The sequence below is a fragment of the Myotis nattereri genome (genome assembly GCF_964212035.1).
Source record: "Myotis nattereri genome assembly, chromosome: 14".
NCBI classification, from domain to species: Eukaryota; Metazoa; Chordata; class Mammalia; order Chiroptera; family Vespertilionidae; genus Myotis; species Myotis nattereri.
This window is the reverse complement of record NC_138089.1, coordinates 20,452,766-20,480,243: the sequence shown is the minus strand read 5'-3', so window position 1 is coordinate 20,480,243 and position 27,478 is coordinate 20,452,766. Positions and strand designations below refer to the sequence as shown.

The window sequence follows — 27,478 nt, the reverse complement described above, 5'->3', positions numbered from 1 at the left end:
GAGGTTTCTATGTGTAGACATATCCCCAGGGAAGAGGTGCTGATTTCAGTACCACTGTTCGGAAGTATGTATTTACATAGATATCTGTAGCAGAACGTCGTTTCCTCTTTTTTCCCTTTATATTAACTTTTGTGCTGGTGTTAACTTTTTAGTTCTTACGTATGTGCCACAGTTAGGTGTAATGCTACATTATGAGTGAAGTGCAGATGAGAACTCTACTTCCTTTGTAACTTTGCTGTAAATCTAAAATTATTTCAACATAAATCTACTTAAGGGAAATTTTTTTATTAAAATGTCTTCATTGTATGGCTATCGAATACACTCTGAGCAGTAACTTCTCTTGATGAACACCTTCAGGGTCAGAATAAATTCTAAAAAAAATCAATTTAGTTGGAAGAAAGCTCCTTCCGTACTAGAGCTTCTTAGTAAAAAGTCATCAGGTTGCTGCCCCAGTAATTCTTCTAAACCCGGAATCACAAGAAGATGTTCTTTGCAGCATTATTGATACAAGTAAAAGATGTTCCCAAATAAGAGACGTTAAATGAATAAAGACCCTTCAACATCCTGGAATACTATCAGCAATAACATGATAATGTCTAATATATTTGATATTAATAATGTTCTTCACATGTGGAAAAAGTAGGTTATAAAGGAGAATGTGAATAAAATATATACCTACATATGCAGGAAGGCAGAAAACAGTCTGGCAGGCTGTGTGTACCAAAATACAAATTGCTGTTTATAAGTAGCTTGTGGGTTATGAGGGATCCTTATTTATAATTTGCTTATGTTAATTTCCTATGTTACTGCCATGAACATGTAGTACATGTTTAAAAGAAAAAATGTCATTGTTCCCCTCCTCATATGCACAAATTTAAAAATAACCTTACAAGATTGATGACTATCTTTTATCTTAGGCAGTAAAAGTGACATGTCCATATGAAAACACTGTCTGAATTTGGTCTCTTAAAAATAAACCTTGCCCTAGCTGGTTTGGCTCAGTGGATAGAGCGTCAGCCTCTGGACTGAAGGGCCCCAGGTTTGATTTCAGTCAAGGGCAAATGCCTGAGTTGTGGGCTCCATTCCCAGTAGGGGGCGTGCCGGAAGCAGCCGATCAGTGATTCTCTCTCATCATTGATGTTTCTATCTCTGCCTCTCCTTCCTCTCTGAAATCAATAAAAATATATTTAAAAATAATAAACCGTAAGCTTCCTTTTTCTTGAAACAAACTATCTTTTTTTCCTTTGACTTTCATTCTTACTGCTGAAAGCTTAAACAGTTCATCAGAATCTCCTGTCATTTTAGCCATTGATGTGTTCTGTCATAAAGGATCCGAATCTGTAATCTTTTACAAGAAACGGTAAACATTAATTATCATGGACTAGAGAAAACTGTGTCTCTCCCCATTGGCACAGAACAGAACCTGCCTGGAGCAATTGTTTTTTTGTAACTTTTATTCATGGGGTATGCTTTTTACTTGCTATGGCTTAGTGACAAACCTGACATTTCCTAAAACCCAAATTCTGATCCGTTCCTGGAACAAGGGATGATTGGGGGAGAAAGTCACTCCAGGGAAGGAGTTTGCTGGACAGATCTATAAAACTGTCTCGGGAAGGAGCATCTATATTCATTCATTTATTCCTTCATTAATATATTCATTTATTTACTCAACTATTAAGTGTGTTCATGTTATGTGCAGGACACTGTGTTGGAAGTTGTGGAAGATAAAACATAATCCAGGAAGGGAGATAAGGATGCAAATAATTAGTAGAGTGAATATTGACCCTAAAAATAAACTAAAAAAAAAAGCATTCGTTTAATAAAGAGGCCAGAAAATAAACCTTTCACATATATGGTCAATTGATTTCAACAAGGGTGCTAAAATCATTCAATGGAGAAATAGTAGTCTTTTCAACAAACAGTGCTGGGACACCTGGGTAGCCACATGCATAAGAAAGAAATTGGACCCTTGTGGCACACCAAATATAGACACTAACTCAAAATGCATTAAAGACCTAAAGGTAGGGGCTAAAACTGTAACACTTTTAGAAGAAAACATACTCCTTAATCTTTGTAACCTCAGAGTTGGCAATGCATTTTTGGATATAATACCAAAAAGCATGAGCAACAAAATAAAAAAAAAATACATAAATTGGAATTTGTTGAAAGTAAAGCTTTTGTGCTTCAAAGTACAGCATCAAGGAAGTGAAAAGACAGCCCACAGAATGGAAGAAAATACTTGCAAATCATGTATCTTACAAGAGACTTGTATCTAGAATATGTAAAAAAAATTATATCAACACCCTTATTAGTTGAGTAAATACATGAATATATTAATGGAGGAATAAATGAATGAATGTAGATGCTCCTCCCCTGGACAGTTTTACAAATCTGTTCAGCACAACTCAATAATATAAAGACAACCCCATTAAAAAGTGCAAAGTATCTGAATAGACATCTCTTGAAAGAAGATATACCAATGGCCAATAAACACATGAAAGTATTACCTGAGAAGATGCTTGAAATTATTAGTCATGAGGGAAGCATAAATCAAAACCATAGAGAGATACTACTTCATACCCACTAGGATGAGAATAAACAAAATGTCAGATACTAAGTGTTGGCAAGGATATAGAAAAATCAGAACCTTTATACATTGCTGGTGGGAATGTAAAATGGTACAATTGCTGTGGGAAACAGGCAGTTTCTCAAAAAGTTAAAACTTAAACATAGCATTACCATATGACCCAGTGATCTCACTCCTAGGTGTATACTGAAAATAATTGAAAGAAGGGGCTCAGACATTTGTACACCAATGCTCATAGAAGCATTATTCACAATAGCCCAAAGATGGAAGCAACTCAACTATTCATCAACAGATGAATGGATAAACAAAGCGTGGTAAATACATACAATGGAATATTATTCAACCTTATAAAGGAACAAAATTCTGATAATGCTACAACATGGATAAACCTTGAAAACATGATGCTAAGTGAAATAAGCCAGACACAGGAGAAATATTGCATGATTCCACTTATACCAAGTACCTAGAGTAAGCAAATTCATAGAGACAGAAAGTAGAATAGAGGTTATTAGGGACAGGGGAGGTGGGATTGGAACTTTATTGTTTAATGCAGGGGTCCTCAAACTACCGCCCGAGGGCCACATGCAGCCCGCCGAAAACATTTATCCGGCCCGCCGGGTGTTTTTGCGGCCGCTGCCTGTCCTGCTTAGCAGCCAACTCGTCCCGGGCCTGCAGTGCGCATGTGTGGAATGTCTGAGGGACGGTGAACTGGCCCCCTGTTTAAAAAGTTTGAGGACCTCTGGTTTAATGTGTTGAGAGTTTCAGTTTGGGATGAAAAACAGTTCTAGGAGTGGATAGTGGTGATGGTTGCAATGTGGTGAAAGTACTCAATGCCACTGAATGGTGCATTTCATGGTCAAAATGACAAATTTTATTTTATGTATATTTTACCACACACACAAAAATAAGTTATACATTCCTCTCTTAAGCAAGATGAGTATGAGAAGAACCTTCAGTTTTTCCAAGTCAAATTTTTATTTCAAATTCTCTTGCTTTACTTAATATGTTTAATTTATTGGCAATTACAAGAATTTTATTATTCTTTTTTAACAAAAAAGAATTATTAATGTGTTAACATTAAAATTTTTAAAACCTCCTTTACTCCCCCTCCCCCCGCCCCCCGCCAGCCGCCCCCTTCCCCCAAAGCATGAGTTTGTAACAAACAAGGCTTGGAATAATTGGATATCCATATGTAAAATAAATAAACGTTGACGTTCACATCTTTTTAGAAAAATTAAGTAAAAATGGATCATAGGCCTCAATGTAAATTATAAAATTATAAAACTTCCAAAAGAAAACATAGGAAAACTTTTTTTGTGACTGTGGATTAGGCACGAAGGTCTTAGACATGACACCCAAAACACTATCCACTAAAAACAAGAACAAATTGAAATTTATCCAAATTTAAAACTTTTTTTTTATGTGAAAGACACAATTTAAAAAGTGAAAAGACAAATCACAGCCTGGGAGAAAATATTTGCAATTCCAGCATATAGAAGCCTTGTATCTAGAATATATAAAGAATGCTCAGAATTCAAGAATGAGAAAATGAACAACCCAATTAAATAGGGCAAGATTCGAACAGACATTTCGCCAGAGAAGATATATGGATGGCAAATAACCACATGAAAATGTACTTAACATTATTAGTCATTACAGAAGTGTCTGTTAATAATACAGTGAGATATTACTACACACCTATGAGAATGGCTCATATTCTCTCCCTCCCTCAAAAAACCAAAACAACAAAATCTTACAATTCCCAATATTGGTGAGGATGAGGAGCAAATGGGACTATCATATTCTGCTGGTGAGACTGTGAAATGGTGCAACCATATGACCTACCCATCCCACTCCTAGGAAATACTGAAGAGAGATGGAAACTTGTGTTCACACAAATACCAGTATCTGAATGGTCATAGCAGGTTTATTCATAACAGCTCCAAACCATGGAAGGGTGGCGAGGTCAATGATGGGAAGAGTTGGGGTTTCTGAGGTTCTGTGGTTCTGACGGAGGCTTCACCTGGTTGGGGGTGCAAGGAGGCCTCTGGGAAGGCAATAGTGCCTCAGAGCAGACCTGCCTTGTAGGAGACAGGTTGGTGATGCGGAGTGTGGAGCACAGAGAACATCCAGATGTAGCTCTGCAGCATCTCCCTCCGTGGGTCTTAGGAATTACTGGGCTTTGACAGAGAGGAAAGGGCTCAGTGTGGCTGGAGCACGGATGTAAGATGGGTGTGATGATGGATGAGGGGGTGGTTGATGGAGTTCGGGTGGAGGAGATCCCATGGGCTGCGTCTGGCTTCGTCAAGCCTCGGAAGGGTGTGAGTTCTAGGATGCACATTGCAGGAGCCAGAGAGAGGATGGATTCAGAGGGGTAAGAGTGGGAGGACACTGGGCAGGTGCCTAGCCAGGTAGAGACATGGGTGTGAATTGGACCTGGAGGCTGGAATGGCTAGAAGTGAACAGATTCAGCAAAATCCAGTGCGGAGATGCAACCACCTTTTCCAGAGGGTTTCTTTTGCTTTTTCTCCCCCCTTCACTTCTTTCTCTCCCTCCCCAGCCACCCCAGGCCAGAAGAGGTAGTGGGTCTTGTTGCTTTCTTGTTCCGTGCCCTTGCCTTCACCACACAGACCCAGGCCTGTGGGAAAGGAACCTTACTAACATAAGATGGATGGGCTTGGCCAAAGGAACGCTGCATTTCCCAGGATAACATTTGTCTTTATTTTAAATCATTGAAACAGCATTTAGGCGAGAACAGGGATCCATGCATGCTTTTATCCAGCGTGTTTTCCAATTGCTGGCATTATCCTCTAATAACGGGATGTGTACTCGATATGATATAGAGGCCACTGGGCTGCAGAGCAGTCATTAGCTTTCCCTCAAAAATAAAAAGAGAGGCTGCTGTTTGAATAATGATCCCTGGCTGTTTTCTTTGTACACGGGCCATTTCCTTAATTAGGTTTCAAGCTTCATCTCTCTTGTTTTTAACTAAAAAGCCAAGTGAGAAAGAGACAAATTGTATTGTGGAAAAAGGGAGAGGAATGTGTTCCATGCAAAGTAAGGGGCAAATGCGTGAAACGAGATCAGCGGACTCCCCGATGGTCACGCTGACTTGGGCAGAGCTGGGTGGGTGTCTGGGCTGAATCCAGCATCGTTTGAGGCCTGAGGGTCCTCTGTGCACACCCCAGGGAATACCCCCCCACTTCCTGTTTAGAGTTGTGATCCAGAATTTGTTTCTCAGGTCACCTTTTCCTTCACTCCACCTTCAGAAGAGTGCCTCTTCAACACACACGCTTAGGGGTCAGGCAGCCTGGGTGTGAATCCTGCCCAGTGGAGCACCAGCTCTGAGACCCTGGGCAAACCAAGGGATCCTCATAGTGCCAGGCTGTTCTTTGGGAAAATGGAGGTGATAATAGTAGCCAACTTTGCAGGGTGGCGGTGGGATTAAACTGCTTATCTTTTATGTGAAACACTGAGAGCCCTGCATGGGACACGGGGGTGTTCCGTTAAGCTGCTGTGGTCATTATTGTTATTACTAGAGGCCCAATGCACGAAATTCATGCAGCCCCAGCTTAGTCCGGAAGGTCATCTGGAAGGACGTCCGGAAGGTAGTTTGGCAGTCCGGTCTAATTAGCATATTACGATTTTTTATTATTAGAGATGATTAGCCCCCGAGGGAGAGTCCTGGCAAAGGACTGAGGACAGGTGGGGAATGGTTGTTTCATAACCCAGTCCATAGTGTGGGGAAGGGAGGCCACATGTTGGAGCCATTGATTACAGAGAACATCGACACCTCATTTATTTCCCCCCACAATATCCTGTTTCTCACCTGTTGTTTTTAACTTCTGAGCTCCCTGAGCTGCTGAAGTTGGTGGCACCCTTTGAACCTACTGACTGCAGCAGGAATCACTTTGAGTTTGACTGAGGCCTTGGTGCATACATTCCATCTTCTAAAATGAGGATTTTTTTTTTTAAATAATGTTAAATGTTAAAAGAAATGTAAAAGCTGGACAAAAGGCAGAACCACAAATCAGCTTTCCTGACCTACCTAGGCGAGAACTGTTCTTTATTCCCTCAGCAAGCCTCCTCCTCACCTGCCCTCCCGCTGCCCAAGCATCGGTTATGGTGATAAAAACCAGAATCGCTGTCATTTAGAACTCAGGTTGTGGTCCATGGACAAATAGCATTGGCATCATCTGGGACTTGCTAGAAATGCAGAATCTTTTTCCCCCCCCCAGATCTGAATCAGAATCCTAATTTTAATAAAACTCCACATGAGATTTATGTGCATATTAAAATGTCAGGTGCTGTGGTATCTCCCACTCACTGGTCCATTCTCCCATTGAGCCAAAGAGTGAGTCCTGGTGAGGGGCACCAAGCCATGCCCTGGGGGATGAAGGAGCTTCCTCCAGGCGGTGACCCCTGACCAGGGCACTGGCTGAGGAGTGGGAGTTGGCAGGAGGAGGAGGAGGGTTGGAAAATAAGGAGAGGGAGGGACTTTCCCAAGAAAAAACACCAGATGCACAAAGACAATGAAGGCAAGATCATTTGACCTGCCTGCGCTCTTCATATTTACCCTTTCCTGAATTCTGTTAGCATTTACACAGGGCATGTGCTTGGGTCCTATGAAATGATTTCTGAGCAATGCAAAAGTACCTTGCTCCCCAGAACTCTAATATATGAAATGTGGTCTCTAAACAGATGCGGAGAGTTGTTACCACTTTGCAATGAATGGATTCAATTTTCAGATGGATTCCTTGGGAATAAGAAGGCAAGACTATGAGTGACTTTTGAATTCCTCCATCTGGGTCTGGACCTACACGCTGCCATTTGTGGGAGGAAACTTGGGCCAGTTAGAAGCCTCTGGGTCCTAACCTGTGACACGTAGCTTCGGAAATTTCCCTTCCTTGTTGGGAAAACTTGGTTTGTAATGAGAGTCATGAAATGCATGCTACCTACCTGCCTGAGCTACATGTGGCTCCATAATTTTTGTTGTTGTTGTTACTCCTCATCTGAGGATATTTTTCCATTGATTTTTTAGAGAGAGTGGAAGGGAGGAGGAAAGACAGAGAGAAACATTGATGTGAAAGAGACACATTGATTGGTTGCCTCCCGCACGGGCCCCCACCAGAGCCAGGGATTGAGCCTACAACCAAGGTACATGCCCTTGACTGGAATCAAACCCAGGACCCTTCAGTCCGACAGCCAATGCTCTATCCACTGAGCAAAACTGGCTAGGGCTCCATCATTTTTTAAAGTCAGTGCCTTAAAGCCTCATTGAAGTGTAATGACGGTGGGGAGGAGGGGACAGGGCCACAGGCCACACTCCTGCTCTGGGGCTGTGGGGTAGCTACCCTCAGTTCTGTTAGCAAGGAGAGTGTTGGCACAAGTGCCTTCACTGGAGAGCTTCTTCAGTAATGTGTACATCATGCTTTTAAGGTTAGGTTTATTTGAGGTTGCATTTTATTTCTTTTTTCTGGTTAACCTTATGTAGCACCCCCCCCCCCCCTTTGCTGTGTTTAATGAAAGATGAATGGATTAAAGGAAGCCGGGTAATAATACGGAAGTGGAACATCTCAAAAAAACATTCAGTTCATGAGAGAGACCCTGAAACACAAAATGAATGCAAGGCAGATAAATTCAGGGCTCATTTATTAATAACTACAGTTCACCTTGAATTCAGAAAAGGGAACTTTTTCGGTAAAGGATAAGTGACAAGATTTGAAAAGGGTCCCTCGGGGAAAGAGGATTAACAAAAGAAGACATTATAGAATGAAATAGAAGTGAATTAACAAATCGATTTTCTGTTAAGGTTTAGAAGACACAAGATTTATTTGGGAGATAAATATTTGGTAATTGAAAGCTGTAAGTGTTTTGTTGTGATTTTCCAGTGGAGCTATGCCCCATGAAAATCTTATGGCTGATGAACATGGACTGGTGTGGATCCTATAAAAAGGCTGCAGATCGATTTCTCCCTCAGCGTTTGTCTCTGTATGTCTCAGATGCATTTTTTTTTTCTACTTTAGAAATGTAAGGTATTTCCCCTCTAATCAAAGGAATTAGTTTAAAACTTAACAAAAATAATTTGAAATAGAAGCTAAAATCATTTTTTTTTTAAATCAGAGGAAGTTCTTTTAATAAGAGCCTGGTATTGGATTTTTGTTCATTTCACATTTACCTCCCAGCATTCCACCTGAATTCTATGAACATGTTTCCGTTGGTTTCAGAGCAGTGTCCTGGGACTCGTCCTGTCTGTTGACAGCAGAACATGGCAGTTTACCTGATGAGGGTTTTATGGGATGTGATGTCCTGTCGGCAGGTGATAAACTTGATGTAGAAAATGCCACGGGCAATCTGTGCCACATGGCCCATTCTCAGAAATGGCCCTTGCTTGGATGCCCATACCTACCCTTCCAGAGAATGCTGGGTTGTATTGTTTGACTCATCAATTCACAAAGGATTATTGATTTTCCGATGTTCTATAGCAGTGGTTCTCAACCTTCCTAATGCCGCGACCCTTTAATACAGTTCCTCATGTTGTGGTGACCCCCAACCATAAAATTATTTTCGTTGCTACTTCATAACTAATGTTGCTACTGTTATGAATCATAATGTAAATATGATATGCAGGATGTATTTTCATTGTTACAAACTGAACATAATTAAAGCATAGTAATTAATCACAAAAACAATATGTAATTATATATGTGTTTTCCGATGGTCTTAGGCGACCCCAAAGGGGTCGCGACCCACAGCTTGAGAACCGCTGATCTATAGCTTCTTCGCCTTTGGGATATTGGCTGCTGCAGAACAGGGAGGGGTGAAGGTTGTTAGAAGACAAAAGTGACCATATGTCTACCCCCTTCCCCCTGACTTAATTTCAATTCCTTACTATTTTTTTATTCATGTCCCTTTCTTGCTCTTTCTTCCTATTCATATAGGAAATGGGTGTCTGATTATGTATTTGGCTTTTGACTCTGCTGCTTCCTGGGTACGAATGTTACCAATAATATCACTGTCATCAGTTCTTATATCTGACGGCCCACTGGGTGAATGGGTCTCTTTATATGAGGTTGTAATTATTTATGTTCGAAGGTCGAAAAAGAGAAATGAAACATATTTAACAAATAGATTATAATTACAGATCTAATATTATACAGGTTTTTTTTACATACATAATAATTTTAAAAGGAATTATTTAATATTATTGAAATTGCAAAGGTAATTAGGCTTTTCCAAACAAAACTTTTTTATTTTACCCATTGAAATAGTCCTTCATTTCCTGCACTTGTTCTGGTTTTCTTTGTTCTCCTAATTTATCCCCCTTTTCCTCATGAAACATGGCATGCTCACATGGACACACACCTTTTTGGGAGGATGGTAGAGAGCGATGGTTCCTTTGGAACTATGTTGCTCAGAACCCTACTGAGCTTCCATGGAAGGATTCTGAAGGGCCCCTAAGTGCAGAATGGAAACAGCACTTGCTGGATCTCCTAATTCTCCATCTTGAGTGTAATTGTTCAGGTTGTTCACCAAAAGCACCCCTGCAGCTGAGCATATACTTTCATCCACATCCACCCCTCCACCCCCCACCAGGACCTTTTAATAATTCTCAGTACTAAAAATGAGACGGTCTTCCCCAAAGTCCAATTACACAGGAGGAGACTCTACCGTTGTCCCATGAGCTATGGCCTGGATTGGCCTCTGGTGTCACATCTCCATGACCTCACCCTCTCCTGTCTGTTCACTCCTCCTTCATCCATTTCCCTCTTCTCCTCCACTCAATTGCACATAGGGGCCTTTGCTTGGGCTTGGTTTTGGACTCGTTTTTTCTCCTCTCCTGCTCTCATCTCCTCCTTTTGCCTCTGTCCTCTGTTATTGTGAGCGATCCCATTCATGTGCAGTGTCCTCTTCATTCCACAATCCTCCCAACCTGGGGTGTGGGCCCATGCCATTCCCTTTGCCTACTAGTCATTTCCCTCCAGTCTCCCCCTCTCCTCTCAGCTCATCCTTTCAGTATCTATTGTAACAGCAATTCCTCAGAGAGGGCTTTTCTCTCCATCAAATTTGGGTCCCCAAGAGTTCAGGGAGATGGTCATTAAGATTTGTGTTATGTGCAGTCAGTGTTGAAAATAATTATTTCTCCCAGGCTTTTGCATCCCCTACACTTTGACATATTTGGCTGGATAATTCTTTGTTGTGGAGACTGCCCTGTGCTTCATAGGGTGTATAGCAGCTTCCCTGGCTTGTACCCACTATATATGAGCAGCATTCTCTCCTCCTCCCCTACTTCCATTGTGAAAACCAAAGATCTCTTCAGACACCGCTAACCGTCCCTACAGTCTCTTTCTTTTTCAGGAGAAGCCCATCCCAAGGGCCCCAGGGCATTAGTGTGAGGGCTTTGGTGACTGGACCCTTGAACACTCCCCTTCCTTATTCTGGTGGTCTGAAGGATGAGTTCATCTTTTTTTTTTTTTTTTTTTTTTTGGTGCTTAAGCTTTTTGGGAAATAATTTGAAAATAAATCCCATTGTAATGTATAGAATGATCTCACATTGACTGTAAAGATACAGTTACACTTAAAGTCATACATTTTTTTAAAAAAGAAAAAATCTTAAAGGTATGAGCCGAAAGGTATTCCCTGGTGTTTTGAGTAATTGGGATTAAGGTTTTTTTGTTTTTATCTATTTGCTTATGTTTACTTCTGATTATTCTTCCTAAAGTGAGAATATTTTGCTTTTATAATAAGTAAAAACTCTCATTTACCATCAACTATTTTAGGAGAATTATAAGGAGAGGTTGGAACACAGGTTATGGAACCAGCTTGCCTGGATTTGAATCCCACTCTTCCCTTTCTATTTTTCTCCATGTTAGACTTTACTTTCCCCATTAGAAAAGCACTATCACAAAAATTTCTTTTAGAAAACTGGAAAAATTTATGCAACATTCTGCCACCATAACCCAGCCATGATCAGAATTTTGCTGTGGTCCCTCCCAGTGTCTTTTGGTTTGTGTTTTTACATGGCTTTAATTATAAACATAATGCACTTCACTTAGCATTCTTTCATGAACAGATTTCCATGGTCGTACACAGTTACATGTATGTTGGATGAAATTAATTTTTGACGCAGTCACCTAGGAGCTGTGGACAATGGCCAGGCTGCTTGAATGGGCTGCTTAATTCATGTCTCCAGTATGAACCTCCTGAGTCAGTCCCATTTGTGGTTTGCATGTTATCAGACATCCTAAATTTCTTTGAACTTGACACTTTATATATTTTTAATCACTCGCATAAAACATGAGTGAATGCTCTTTGTGAAGAATTCTAATAACCCAGTATTACATAGGGAAAAATCATAGTTCCCTTTATGGTGCCTTAAGACCCTGGCTCCAGAAAAACACCGTTTCCAGTGTAGTTGTTTACCCTTCCCTGAGCCATTGGAGAAATTGTTATTGACAGAGGCCCCAGAGAACCTCATAAGCTGTAATCTATACTTAACATAGCAAAACCATCTGCCAAAATTATCGCAGAAAATGTCCATAATTTGATGTATGTGTTTAATATACAGAATGCTCCCATTGGATTGTAAATATATGCTAATGATCAGACAGAACACGAGACACAGACCAGCAGTTGTCAACAGGTGCTGAACATCTTGCTGCTGCACGTGAATCGGGGCAGATGCCCTGTCACTGTTCACACATCACGTGACCTTTCCGGGGACCTCTTGCTGTTCTTGGGTAGTGCACAGGGGGGGCTTAACCTGGGTACACAGCCTTGGGGACAATCCAGGGGACATGAACCTAGGTCGGGGGGAGGAATTTCATCAGTGTTTGCACTGACCTCTAACCAGAATGTATTCCTTTATCTTACACATGGCAATAAGCCGCAGCAGTGCCTGTGACTTTGTCACCAGCAAAAACCACAGATATTTTCATATCATGTCATAGTTGAGGCAGGCATCTCCTTGCTGTTGCTGCTCGTCCTTGACACCCAAGGTGACGGGGGCTGATACTTACCACAAAGTCTTGTTATTTAATGCACTGATGAAAAAACACATACATTACACATTTATGCTTTGAACGTTTTAAACTGAATTTCAGTGTAATTGGTTTCATGCCTATGTGTTTGCTTTTCAAGTTTAAAATATTCTGACCCTGGCCGTGGGTTCAGTGGTTAGAGCATGGGCCCACCCACTGAAGGATCACAGGTTCGATTCCTGGTCAAGGGCATGGAGCTGGGCTGGGCTGCAGATCCCATCCCCAGCCCCAGTCAGGTGCACAAGGGAGGCAACCAATCGATGTGCCTCTCACACATTGATATTTCTCACTCTTTCTCTCTCTGTCTCTTCCTCCTCCCTCCCTTCCTTCCACTCTCTCTAAAAAAAAAATCATTATGAAAAGGGTCTGTGGGCTTCATCAAATTCCAGAGCAGCTACTCTCCCAAATCCCCCCAAATCCCCATCTTAAAAGCATATTATACATGATAATAAGAATAGGGTGGCTATATTGATTAATTTCCTTATATTTTCCTAAATTCATTCAGGAGACAAATACTGGTAGCATAGTAATTTTGTGTGTGTGTGTATGTGTGTGTGTGTGTGTGTGTGTGTGTGAGAGAGAGAGAGAGAGAGAGAGAGAGAGAGAGAGATTATTAACATTTCCTATGACTCTGGTATTTTTCTAACCAGCATAGGAAAAAACCCCTTTTCAAGAGTAATTTGTGGACTTCTCTCAATCTGCTTGGAGTCCTCATCTTCAGGGTCTTGTTTCTGTGCTTCCAACCCAAGTGATGAGGAATCCAGTGCTTTAGGTCCGACATGTAGGTCTTTAGGGGATGCAGCCTAAGGGTCTGAGCCCCTGCGAGGCTAGGGAACGCGAATGCCTGGGCCCCTGGTGAGCCAAGTGAACATCGGTCCCTTATGGTCCTGAGCAGGCCTCTGCCCTCTCGGTGCCTCAGTTTCATTTCACGGTGGAGGTCACAGCAGCGCCTGGTTTGGGGGTTAGTGAAAGCTTCCCGGAAGCAGTCCCCACACTGCCCAGCACCCCACTGCCTGTGGGAGACCATGTTATTGTCTCGGTCTCCTTACGTGAAGAGGAACGAGGAGGAAGATGTTTACTGACATTTTGTATCTGGGTGCCAGAGGGTTCAAAGAAAGAGACTCAATAGGTAATTTCACATAAAATCATGGATTTCTGGCTTCTTTTTTAAAAAAGAAGACTGGATAACCACAGTGTGCCCCTCACCCACAACGATCAGCCAAAAAGTGACCGTTTTAGGATGAGACGAAGGTCTGCTGTTTGCCCCAGGCCCCAGCCTGGCTCGATCCCCCTCACCTGAAATGACCTGTCTGGCCTCTGGAGGTGTTTGTGTTTGTTGCTTCTGAAATGGACTATTTCTAAATTTCTTTTGGATTCTAACACTGATTTTAAAGATATTGGGAGAAGTCCTGTGTGCTGGGCTCAGTGAAGGATGCCAACAAAATTATTTGGTTCTGAAGTTGGTGACATTTAAATTCTTGGGAGGCTCAGATTATGTTTTGCATCTCAGCATAGGGATGGCTGTGCTATAGCACCTTCACTTTTTGGTACTGTTATGGCAGATAAGTGTAGCTGTGGCAAAGTGAGGCAAGAGGATGTTTCCGTGAAAATGTTGACGCCATGGGTTATTTTTCTCTGCCCTGAAATCAGTAGGAGGGAACAGAATCTTCCCAACATTTTTATAAAGGTTTCCCAAAGGAGAAGGGAGACCAGTCTTCAGCTTTTCCTGCCCGCGGGAGGGAGGGCGGGTTCGTCACTATTAGGCACGATCTCACTGATACCGTTATAATTAACTAGTTATTAATCATAGAAAAGGAGCCAAGGGAAGGCCAGACATTATAGGCATGTTCCCTGCAAAATGTCAGAGAAAGGAGACTGGACAAAGGGAAAAGAGATACATGCCCAGTCAAGTTGTGATGACACAGGTGAGATATGTGTTTGTCAGTCACACCTGGGAACAGAGGTCATTGCCAGAATGGGCATGGCCACTTCCAGCAGCAGAAGATTTGGGACACTTAACCCTGTTAACAAAGGAGTTCGCTCTCTTGGGACTTGTGCGACTCTGGGTTTTTGGGGCTCTTTGGCTCCTGCTCCCCTGCATTCACCTGGTGGACCCCACACAAAGTGCACTCAGGGACTGTAACTAGCCTAATGCTGAAATGGTCCCAGCTCCAACATGGAAAGAAAACCCTGGACACTGGCTTTGCTTTTAGCTTTGCTGAACCTCCAGCTCCACTTCTATGACCGGACCAAGGGAAATGGGACTTTGGAGACCCAGGGATGTAATTCCATGGACATAGAGCTTTTTACCATGTCTCATCGTCCTGTGGGGGCCTCTGGGAAGGCTTATTCTAGCGGTACCCCACGAACCCCACTCCCACCAGCACCTGGGAAAAACGAGGCATGTTTTTTCTCCAATAACACCACCATGGTTCTCTACATTCCCCAACAAAAAGCTGGGATCCAGTGGTGCCATAAATTGGTGTCTCTCTTTTTAGTTTGGAGTTGATGGAGTTAAAGATTCATTCAGATGCAGGGTCTTAGCACTCATTCCAGCTTTTGGCTCTGTAAGTACAGGAACCACTTGAGCAGCTGCAAATAGCATTAGCTCTAAGCTTGTTACAGATCTTGCAGACTCATTCATTGATTGCCTTCGATTTTCAGGACATCTTGGCTATAGAATTAAAAAGACTTTAGTTAAGCCAATTAACTTTCCTGGGGCCTGGGCGACTAATACCGTATGCTGGAGAAGGTCATTGATGTTAATCAAATAGCACTTTTATTTGAGCTGGGATTAAGGAAATCGTACTAAAGGTCTCAGAATTGTTTATAATGTATTTCTTTCTGTGTTGCTCTAACTTGCCCTTTAACGCCTGGACCTGACCATAATTACATCCACAAGTACTCAGGTGATATTGCCCTTCCTGTAGCCTGCAGCTTGATTGCGCCAGCTCTGAAGTATCCATCTTGCCGTTGATTCCAAGCCAAGTTTTAATCAGAGGTTTCATCTGTCTACAGTTTAGCAAGCCTTTTATACTCAAGTGTGGTGGTAAAGAGTGTGGACTCTGGGGCCATGCTGCCTGGGTTTGAATCCTGGTTCTGTGACAGCAGCACAGGCAGCTCACAGACCAGTGGTGACATAAGCATCTATTTCCATAGTGTTCACTTAGAGCAGCGGTTCTCAACCTGTGGGTTGTGATCCCCTTGGCAGTCGAACAGCCCTTTCACAGGGGTCACCTAAGACCATCCTGCATATCAGATATTTATATTACGATTCATAACAGTAGCAACATTACAGTTATGAAGTAGCAACGAAAAGAATTTTATGGTTGGGTCACAACATGAGGAACTGTATTTAAAGGGCCAGAAGGTTGAGAACCACTGACTTAGAGCCTGGATATGCTCTCCAGCTCCTGGTACCATTTCCCAGGCTCCCTTATGCTGGGTCTGTTCTGCCTGTGGAAAGTGAGCAGAGCTGATGATGCATGTCCCTTCCAGGCTAAGGAGTTCAGCAAGCAGGTGTGCCTTCTCCACTCCCTATACTCCCATTTGCTGGCTGAATGCAGAAGGCTCAAGGCCTTCGAGGAGAGCAGAGACTCACGGGAGGAACCTGGGTCCCCGAGTCACTATGTGGAAAGCCCCTGATGACAAGGATCCCCCACATGGGATGGTTACAAGAAATAAATCTCTATTGGGTGAAGCCACTGAGATTTGGGGATATTTTTACTATACCAGCTTCTGTCCCCCTAACGAATACAACCACTCACTGGTGGTGTAACCTTGGATCCTCCTGTGTGTCTCTGTTCTCCATGGAGGCCTCAGTTCTCTAACCTGTAAAATGGGGGGAAATAGTATCTGTCTCACCCAAAGTAAGTGTTCAATAAATGCTGGTTGTTCTTACTAATAACAATTCATTATTATTATTGTCATCATTGTTTTATCCCTTCTGATTAAGCAGGAAGGATTAACTACTTTAAATGGGAACATCAGAAAAATGTGTTTGAAAAAAGTGGCCTGCAGAAAATAATCTATACCAAGTAGTACAGGCTTTGTCAAGTAATGTTTTATTATTTGCAGGTTGGCTGTAAATTGGTCGGTGTACATAAAACACACCCATAAATGATGTGTACAATGAAATTTTTCTTCTCTAACACACATGGGTCTGTAATCATTATTTTGGGGTGTAGTGTTGTAAGGATGTATGTGCCCCATAAATAGTTATATTCAGAGCCTCAGATCCCCCCCATACAGTAATCCAGAAAATACCCGGGAATGGGATTTTTGAATAAGCACTGAGATCATTTGGTTTTGTTCAGTAGACAGATGGATCTCCCAATTTTAAAGCAGTGTGCTCTGCTGCCACACTAGGCAAGGATGGCTGTATCAACAGCTGGTTGAGTAGCCTGCCTCTGACTTAATTTTCCTTGTGGAATAGGGAGTGCGATGCAGCACTCACACTCAGTTTTATCACCATAGAGCTACTGTTTATCAGTGGTATTTGTCCAGTTGACTATGTTGAACAGTAAAAGCTTACGAGACTCATTAAGAGTTTTTAAAAAAGTATAGACAGTAAACCAGGAGAGGAGGGGCATCCATCTGTTACATCAGCACCTGACAATCTGAAAGTAGTAGAATTTCTCAGAGGGCACCCCCTGCGGAGCCAGCTGCTCCGAGAGCAGCCTCCCTGGGACTCCAGAGTGGGGTGGGCACTCCACACAGTGAGCTCAGAACAAGGGCCCCAGGGACACTGGGGCTGGGGACCCCATAATTCATAGAGTACCAGAAGGTACCTTGATAAATAATTTAAACCACACTACTCTCCCCACCCCCCTGCCCCGCCCCCCAGCTAGAAGTTCTTAACCTCTTCTGCCCTCAGTGGCAGCCCATGTCCATGCTTCTCACCCCATGGAGTAAGAACTGATTCCAGATTCCTTGAGTGGTCTCCACGTGCCACAGCCCTGCAGAAGGTGGGGCCCAGCTCTCCCTATCTCCTCTGTTCTTTGGGTTGTAATGTAATGCCCTGTCCTCCTTCCTCTCCTGTCATTTCTAAACCAAGGTCTCTTCTTCTTATGCAAACTGTCTCTTGTCCTGATGGTTTTGACAGTGAAAAACAGCATACTTCAAGGATTTTCTTTAAACTTAACGAGGCCTGAGAGAGCACAGGATCACTAGTGGGTGTTTTTGTTTTAATGTTGACCTTGGAGACACTTGATCAGAACACCTGTGTGACACAGAATTGTTTGTACAAAATGGCTCTTCCCATTTTCAAATATTAGAATAGCCTTCTGTGACCTAGAATTCCATGAGTCTTGTTTGGTGGAGGTTGTTATGGTTAAAAAGGAGCGTTCTTAACATCAGCTTAAAGGATTTAGAAATATATTTACTTGGAAGCGTAATTGCTTTGGAGTGTTGTGTTTGAAGTGACACCGTATGCGATAATTGAGTTGAGAGGAATACTAAGTACATTTATGTCACAATAGGAAAATGACACTGCCTATAAGGTGAGACTCTAAGACCTGTAGATGACTCGTTTGTGCGACAACATCTTTAGTCACATATCTAAAAACCATCATCCGCCAGCCCTACACACACACAAATGTATAGGCTCCTATCACCCAGTTTCTGCCAGAAGGAGCCATTTTCAGAGTTGCTGTTGAAGGCCCCTCAGGACCTTGTGAATGTATTTGGAAACTGCCACTCCCAGTGCAGCACTGAGAGCTAGTTCACCTGTTAGGCTGTGAATGTTGATTGAGACGTTCTTCTTATTGTTGAGGCAAGAGAATGGCATTTTTCAGGAGTTATAGACCAAAGGTCAGATTTTTTACTAACCTCCATCACCATCACAATTTTGAGTGCTTTGTGTCCAGCGTTCTGGTGGGTACTTGACCCACTTGACCTCATTGGATCATCCCAACCACAGTCTGAGGTCTGGTATCATCCACTTCACTGATGAAGGAGAGGAGGCTGATGGAGGCCAGGCAGCTTGTCACGTAGCTAGTAAGTGGGGACATTAGGACTTGAACTTAGCACCTCTGGCTAGAGAGTCCCCGGTCTTAGCACCATGTCAAATTGCCTCGAGAGTGGGATGCACATTGATGATCTTCCTCTGACTTGAGCTCTGGCGGGTGATTCTAAACCAAGGAGGAGGATGCTACCAGGCTCCAAATCAGTAGTATTCCAGCAAAATCCATGCGGGTCCTTTTCCATCCATCCCATCCTGGTCAGCCCTTTTTGCTAGAAATAAGACAGAGAAGACAAAACAGGAACTGCCTTCTGTTCTCCCTGATGGAGGGACATACATGCTTACATGTACATGTACACGGAAGGGGATTACATGCAACCTGAAAAGACTGCCCCCCGCTCCCATGGTGCTCACTCTCCCATCAAGCTTGTTCGGAGTCCTGCTCTGCTTACCAGCCACTTTGTGTTGGCTCAAGACTGCCTCATTAAAGTAACGGGGTACTCCATCACCATCGTCTCCCAGGAAGCAGGGAATTGTATATACTTCATAGTCGTTTCCTTTTCCAGGGGCCTTAGCTCTTTTATTGTTTTACACGCCTCCCTGGGACCCTTTCCTCCTCAATGACTGTGACATCCTTCCTGTTCCTGGCCAAGTTTTCACTGTTGACAGAACTGTCGGGTTGCTCACAGTACCTGAGACTGACCCCTCCCTACTCAGGGAGACATATAGGTCTGTGCTTTATTGACTGCTATACATTCAGTAGAACAGACAACACTCTCTTGCCTCCGGCATAAATGATTTACTTGCACTGAAGACAGGAATGACATCAGGGGAGACATACAGGGCTCGATGGGATATCAGAGCTCAAGTTTAGATTGAAATGATCCATGCAGCTCTGCTCCAATTTATTTATTATTTTTTAAAAACCCTCATCTGAGAATATGTTGTTTTTTATTGATTTTAGAGAGAGAGAAAGAGAGAGAGAGAGAGAGAAAGATGTGAGAGAGAAACATCAATCAATTGTCTCCCATACAAGTCCCAACCGGGGATTGAACCCACAACCTAGCTATATGCCCTGAGCTGGAATCAAACCGCAACTTTTTGGTGTATTGGAGGACCCTCCAACCAACTGAGCCACCCAGCCAAGCTATTACTTATTTTAAGTAAAATGAACCAAAATTTAGCTTCTTTATACCCCAAGGGGAACATATGTATTGGCTAACACCCCCCCACCCACCTGGCACATTGAATGAATGAAAATAAAAGTGATTTCAGTTTAGGTTCCTTTTTTTGTGTTGGTGTGATTCTTACTTAAATAGTTGGTTTAATGAACTTATTTCTGCACTGTGGCTATTTTAGAGAGTAAGACTGACAATTGAACCTTAAGGTAGGAACAGGAATCATCTTCTGCTCATGTTCCTTAAAGGGCCCGGGCATAGCCAGTGTCCAGGCGCTTTCCCAGGAACAGGGTTTATTGGGGATTTGGGTCAGGGATTTCAAGGGAAGTGCCATAGGCTTAGGAGAGGGATGGAGAAGCAGGCCATTCTCTCAAGTCCTGGCTTTGTGGCAAGCCCCCAGATTCTCACTAGGGGCTGAGCAAGTCCTTGCTTTGCTGTTGCTCTTTCTAGATATGCTGTCAGCCCTCATCTAGTGATTTAATTCTTCCCACTTTAGAGATGAAATTGCAGTTTTTGATGAAAAATTTGGCCAACAGGCCATGTTCAGATGCACCGGCTCTTTGGCTAATGATCCCCTTTCATCCGTTCCCTGCGGAGGGCATGTTTCACAGTGCTGAGTGTCCTCAGAGCCCCCACTTTCATGTTTGGCGTTTATACCAATTAACTGTGATTGGTCAGAAGCCTCCTGGCTGGAGCCCCTCTCTGAGGCTGTTCCAGGTGACTCACTCCTAGATACGCAGTCATCACGTAGGAGAAAAATGACCCAAATGTATGAACAGCATTAAGTGTTCTGACAGTGACGTAGTGCTTTTCTCTTCCTGGTGTTTGTGTGAAATGATCTGGCAAAGTAGATGCTGCAGAAATAATGCATTTCTTTGCCTCCCTTCGCCAGTGATGAATGTTCTTGGCTCATCACGAGATTTCTTGCCAAATGCTGATTCTGCTAACAGAAGGAGTGGGGGCTTCAGATGCTCTCCTGAGACAGAGGGAATAAAACGTTCCTCAGGCTCGCCTGCCTTCTGTGTCATGCATACTGAGAGGTGCTCTTGTGAAGGGCTGTGTTCTGCCTTCTCCCGGGTCTTGGCTAAAGCCACAGACTGGGTTGCTCAGGTGTCTCTGGCTATGGCCCCAAGCCCTGTGGGGGATCGGGGGTGCCCAGAGGACAAGGGTGGCAGAGTGAAGAGCATCGACATCATCCCCACCGTGTTGGATTTGTCTCTTATATTAAGAGCTTCAGTTCAGGAAGGCATCAGTACGAAAACACAACCCTTACTAGAATCATCTGTAGCAGAAATGCCAAGAGGGAAAACCAGGGCCTGTGAGGATTGGAAGGGCCTGCTATGTGCCGGCACTGTGCTGGGGGCCTTCGCAGACATCCTCCTAGTAACCCTCTCAGCATTCTGAATGAGGACCCTGAGGCCCAGGAGGTTAAGCGATTTCCTTGAAGCGACATGACCAAACTCCCAAACTGCTGCTGCGTCTGACTATCAAACTTCCGCATGTCTCCTGGGAGCCCACCTGTCATTCCTCTGACTCTTCTGGCCTCTCGCTGTTGCTGAGTCCCAAGTTCTGGCCGCGTCCAGCTCCCAACTCTTAGTCTTCATCCAGCTTTACTCCCTCCTACCCGTTCTGCACACTAAGATTTTTCAAAAGGACACATCTGATCATCGAGTCCCAATACTACACAGAAACCCTTGAATGGCTCTGGCTGTTGCCTGTCTCCACACCCCACCCTCCTACCCTAATCAGGATGAGGTCCAAACCCTTACATCCTAGAACACTACCCTTGATGGACTGATTCTGCTCACTACTCTGACCTCAGTAGAGTACCCCACCTTGACCATCCATGTGCCAACAAAGTGAAACTGGGTAGTTTCTTGAGCCCCAGGCAGCTTCTTGTCCCTGGACCTCCATACCTGCCTCTTGCTCTGTCAGGCAGGCTCATCCCCTATTGTGTCTCCCACCTTCTCAGCCTAGTCGTCCTTTAACAGCCCAGCAATATGGGAGTCACTACATTGCCCACCCAACTGGTTCAACCTACCACTATGTTGTACCTTCTTTGCCTGTTTACTCATCAGAATACTGACCATTAGAAAAACCAGCCTTATTGAGTTCTGCTTTACATATCATTGTGCTGGGTGTCTAGTACCCCGCCCAGTATACCAGAGACACAAAAGAGATGTTTGCAAAACAAGTAAATGGGACACTGGAGACAGTATTCAAATCCAGGCTGGCCTGAACCTTTAATTGGGTGGCACAATGTCTCTTCCATGCTCATCTTCCCCTCTGGCTTCCTTTATGTTTTCAGGGACTTGCTGATACTTTCCTAACTCCTTTTCCCAGTGGAAGGAGGACTGCTTTTATGTGAAACAAGTAATTGCTGAAGCAGCCCTTGAACCTGTAGGAAACAAAGCCATTGCCTGTACAGCTGTGTGGGAGGCCACCTGGAGGGAAAGGAGCTTGGGGTGTTTTGCCTCCAGCACAGTCTTGATACCTGAGAGAACAAAAGAGGATTTGTAGCCCAAACACATCCATGGTGTCATTTATAATTAAGGCTCCAGGGCCACCTTCTGAGGGGGCTTGCTCATTTCCCTCAGGGTATTTTTATTGTCAAGAGCTGCATCTGCTCCTTTAAAGTCCAGCTTTAACCTCACCCCTCAGTGGCCCTGTGGTGGAATCTCGCCCACTTTTGGGACACCCAGTGGTCCCTGGCCATGTTGCTCTGGCTCACTTGGAGCAGCCTGGGAGCAGCTGCAGCCCTCGTGAACTGACCATGTCTCTAGTTTTTGCCACTTGACTCTCTTGGCAAGTCCAAGCCACCATTGGCTACAAAATTCAGTGAAACAGGGGTTTTATGGTGGTGAAATGCAGCCTCAGAAACCAGCTTGCAAATATTTAGTCTGTCAGTCCTTCACCCTTTACTTCTAAGTTCAAATGACCAAGTGACTAGAAGTTAGCCCTTTCTAGGTTTAAAACACGCTCTAACCACTTGCCTTTCAACATGACTAAACCTCTCTGTGCCTCAGTTCCCCATCTGCAACATGGGGATAATGCCAACCTCCCAGGGTGGCTGTGAGGATGAGACGAATTAATTTGTGAAGAGCTTCCGGCGCCGTGCTGGGCCTGGGATAGACGGAGGACTGACTCATTGTACCGACTTCCTCAAGCTCTGCTAATGAAAACGTGCTGCTTAATTACACAGTTTCTAATTGGGACCACGTCCCCCTGCAGGAATCTGTTTATGAGGCGCCCATATGCTACTCTACATACAACTACAACTTTTATATTTTCTAATTTCCAATGTGTGTTCATTGTAAAAATGAGAACATGCAGGTAAGCAAGAAAGGAAGAAACCCATTTGTAATTGTATAGCCAGCTGTGAACACTTGGTGCCTCCTTCTAGCAGGTGTGTGTGTGTGTGTGTGTGTGTGTGTTTGCGTGTGTGCGTGCTTGCGCGTGTTCAGGTTAGTAACTGAAAATAAAAAGCACCGATTACTGTCTGTACCATATCGTATCACACTGCATGCACAATTCCTGCCTTCTTCCATACACTTTTGGGATGGCCATGTGGAATTCTGTTGTACTGTTGAGCTTACTCCCTCCAGTTGCTGGAAGTCAAATCGCTTGGTTTCACACTGAGGCACGTTTTTAAAGGTTTTGATGTTGCATTCTAAACTGCTAAGGGCTTGCAGTTGATTAATGACTGTCCTGGGTTAATCTCTCTGTTCTTGAAAATCCTTTGATTCCAGCAAAGTGTGATGTTTCCTGGTAAGAGTAAGGCATTACGTTGTTCTGTCCTGATTCCAACAGGCATCAACACATCTTGAAAAGCAGGTTTTTTTCCTTATGGACTAACTTCCCCAGGGTGATGAGAAAGTAGCATGGGCTTGACTCATAGCTGAGAGGACCCATTGTCATGTGTCCTGAAGGGAGGCGAGGAGGAGAAAGGCTGGCAAAGGAATGGATCCAGTGAACGGCTATGCTTGTCCCACATCTGGAGTCCTTGGCTTGGCAAGAGCTTCATGCTGAGATTGGTTAGCTAGGTCACCAGGCACCCAATAGTCCTGGGAGACTGACAACTCCCCAAAAAGTCAATGGCTCCTTTCACAGAACAGATTCAGAAGGAGAGAAGACGCAGGAAGATCTTGGGGGACAGTGAGAAATGAATTGATTCCCTTTTAGAACTCTATTGGGAGAGAAACACATGCAAGGAGCAGATATGGCCAGAATAATGGCCCTCCTATATAAAAGCCAAAAGATTCAAGTACAGGCCAATTGTGAAATCCATTTTATTTTTCTTTATCTTAAATCTCTAGATCAACGTTAGTTTCAGAATTACTTAAGACAGAGATTGATTTCACTGCCTCTGTAAATACTAGACGGACATTAGTTTTGTTTGGTTTCACTCACTTCTTGAACTTTGTGTTTTTGGTAGTGAATCAGCCTTGGCTATGAGTTGGTCTCTGCTGCTGGCTTTTGGAGCACATCTGGCGGGCAGCAGAGAACCCCCAGGATTTTTGGCTCCAAAGACATTGGCTTGCATTTGAACTTAGGGAAAGTTTCCAGTAATTGCCATTGAAGTTTTCTTCATACAGCAGAGGACGCTGTTAGCCTGAGCCAGGCGTGGGCTGGCTGGAGTCCCACATCCCAGGCTGAGCCAGTCAGCCTCCCAAGGGGTTGGGAGGCCACCCTTACAGAACCATAGGCCAGTGCAGCTGCATCGCCGGCTTGTTGCTTGACTTGTAACACCACAATTGTTCTTCAACAAGCTTCACCCAGAGAGGTCCTGTGAGTGTCTGCTGTGGCCTGGTGGGTGACCACGGGGACCTGTCCTCACCTCCTGGACCACAGACCTTACAGAGAAGAGCACGGGGTGCTCTGGGGCTCAGAGGGAGGGCGCATCCTCCTTGTCTTGGGGAACCAGGACCCCCTTGTTGAGGCGGAGGGGAAAGTTAGAAGAAGGAATATGGGTTTTCTAGGTGAGATAGAAGAGAGACTCTCGATACAAACACATAAGATTTTTATGGATGTTTCCAGGGAGCAGGGAGAAACATGTCTCTTTCAACTCAAGGTCCATTATGGGACTGTGCAGAGCAGCTCAGAGCATCTTATAAACAATGTAGCAGGTGTCTGTCTTGGTCCAGACGCAGGTGATGTGAAATAGCACTTTATTTTGTCAGGATTACCTTAATTCTGAGAAACCCCAAGCCCTTGGGCCTGATGTTCAGGTGAGAGGCCCAATGCCTGAGGGCCCCTTCCTGCCTGTTCCAGAGTCCAGCGGTGGGCCCTGGGCCCTCGGTGTGGCCAGAAGCCCCCAGACTCTAGGAATTTCATTTTAGTGTTAAGGATCAGAGGAATTCTCTCTACATTCATTTCCGTAGAGTCACTCCCTCTGTTTTTAAACTCTAATCTTTTATTTTTAAAGACACAAGTATTCTTGCCTCAAAGGACTTGGGAATGTGCTCTAGGAAGGGAAGTGTTTTCTCACCCGCGTGTGAGTGCGTGCACACACACACACACACACACACACACTCCCCCTTCCTTGGGGTGAGGAAAAACTGAACCTCCGTCTAGTTTACAATTTTTAAGATGAATTTACATTTTATCTCTATTTATAAATTTATATCTTAAAAATGATCTTATTTTTAAAAAGTCATTATATTGTTTACTTCAAAAATGACTGTCAAGGTTACTAGAGTCAAGGTAAGAGGCAGAGCCTTAGGATCTTGGGGTGAGAGGTTATTAACTGATTTAGTTCTCTCCACAAATAAGAGTCATTGTAAAGCCCCCAGTATTTTCAGTTTCCAGCCCTTTATAGCTGCATAAATGGAAGTGATTCCTGTTCACACTAAAAGTATTTGGAACTCCATTTACAAAATATTGAAGAGATCGCTAAGACCTTTTGCTTATATAGATTATGTTTATTGATATTTGCCAAATTAGAAATTAAAACTAAGAAATTTAAAGATTATTAATTCAAAACATAAAAACTTCTTACATGTTAACGTGAATAACATATTTTATGAAAAACAAATGTATTTTCTAAAACAGAAAATTTAGTTAGAGGATTGGCCCTTTTCATTTTTGCAAATATCTCTCATGCTTGGTGTAAGAGGAGGGGTGATTTTCCTCTGCTTCTGGTTTCAGTCTGTGATGATTTGTTGAAATCTATGAAGAAAATCTGGCTTCACATGGATATGCTCTTGGTAAAAGGGGGCACTGCCTGGGTCCCAAAAAGGGTCTCAGAGACCCCACAGGGGTGCTTGGACCACTCTGAGAATGGCTTAAGCAGACCAGTTACCAGGACATGTGATGGGTTTTAAATGAAACACTGTGAGAATTTGGGTGAATTGTAGGTCAAATCAGTCTCTTATGGAACAGAGGAACAGATTAAGAAATCTTATATAAATCGTTTTACTTGATTGCACATGCTCCTACCATGAGCTCGGGGAGGGTACATATGATATCCCCAGTAATTGACTTGAATTGCTGAAATCCATAGCAAGGGCTCCATTGTTATAAAGTGTTTTTAAGATGCTCTGCCGTTCTTTAACTTCTACTCCAGTTCAGAGTAGAAGTTATAAAGGATCAGAGTAACTATTTTAGATTTTGTGAGTCCTCTGGTCTCTGTGTGACTACTTACTTACCTTGATAGAATATGTAAACAAATGGGCATCATTTTGTCCCAACAAAACTTTATTTATAAAAACAGATGATGGCCTGGATTTGGCCCAAGGGTTCTAGTTTGCTGGCTCCTGCTATAATTACACATTAGAGTCCTAGCCTTGAGACTATTTTACCCTATGTCCTCAGTCTTCAGCCATGAAAAATTTAGTGATATTCAAGGAAAAATAAAACCAAAAAAGTTGAATTTCTTTTTTTTTTTACTTGATGACACATCTGGAATAGTCAGCTTCCAGTGGTGTTGGCTGCAGGCAGTCCTCCTGAGGAACCGCTGACTGTGGGCAGATTGGAAATAGAGTGTTGATTCCAGGAACTGAAGAGGACGGATGATAGTTTACTTGCTTCACGGTTTATTCTTTTCCTGGGTGCTAGTTAAGCTTCCGGAGAGTCAGAGCCATTTTTTACATTTCTCCCTATTGGTTCAATAATTATGAAATACAGTCCCATCTCCCCAAATCCAACAGAGACAGTCATATTGTAACTTTACTTTTACTGACTCCTTGTAGATAGAGATGCTGGGATGGCACGGGCGAGGTGTTTTGCAGTATCTTGAGCCTTCATTGTTTCCCTCCCTTCTTACAGAAATACAAAGAGTATGAGAAAGACGTTGCCATAGAAGAAATCGATGGCCTCCAACTGGTGAAAAAGCTGGCAAAGAACATGGAAGAGATGTTTCACAAGAAATCTGAAGCGGTGCGGGTAAGTGGCTCGGCTTCAGCTCTTTATGGTCTGTAGACACAAGGCAGCTGCAGGGAACTGGCTCTGGTGAACCCAACTCTCAAGAGACCAAAGTTGACTCAGCTATCATGTGAACTCTTCCTTTTCATAAGTCTAGTGAACCAGGAAGAGGCATTACTAGGGACAGGATTGCCCTCTCCATATATGGTTCAGGTCCTATATTTCATTTTATAATTTTACTAGAGGCCTGGTGCACGAAATTCGTGCACTCGGGGGGTCCCTTAGCTGGCCTGAGTCCTCTTGCAGTCCGGGAGCCCTCAGCAGTAGGACATCCTTAGAATTGCCACCA

At 43.4% G+C, this 27,478-nt stretch overlaps 1 protein-coding gene across 2 annotated transcripts in view; it reads left to right on the top strand.

Annotated features, from left to right (window-relative positions):
• CACNA2D3 (calcium voltage-gated channel auxiliary subunit alpha2delta 3) overlaps positions 1-27,478 on the top strand; it is a gene marked incomplete at its 5' end in the record, with an annotated part of 806,336 nt that overhangs the window by 142,616 nt on the left and 636,242 nt on the right. For both annotated transcript variants that reach the window (XM_081105975.1, XM_081105974.1), the window contains one exon: positions 27,034-27,150. In XM_081105975.1, the coding sequence (XP_080962101.1) occupies positions 27,034-27,150 (117 nt within the window). The remainder of the gene's footprint in view (positions 1-27,033; positions 27,151-27,478) is intronic.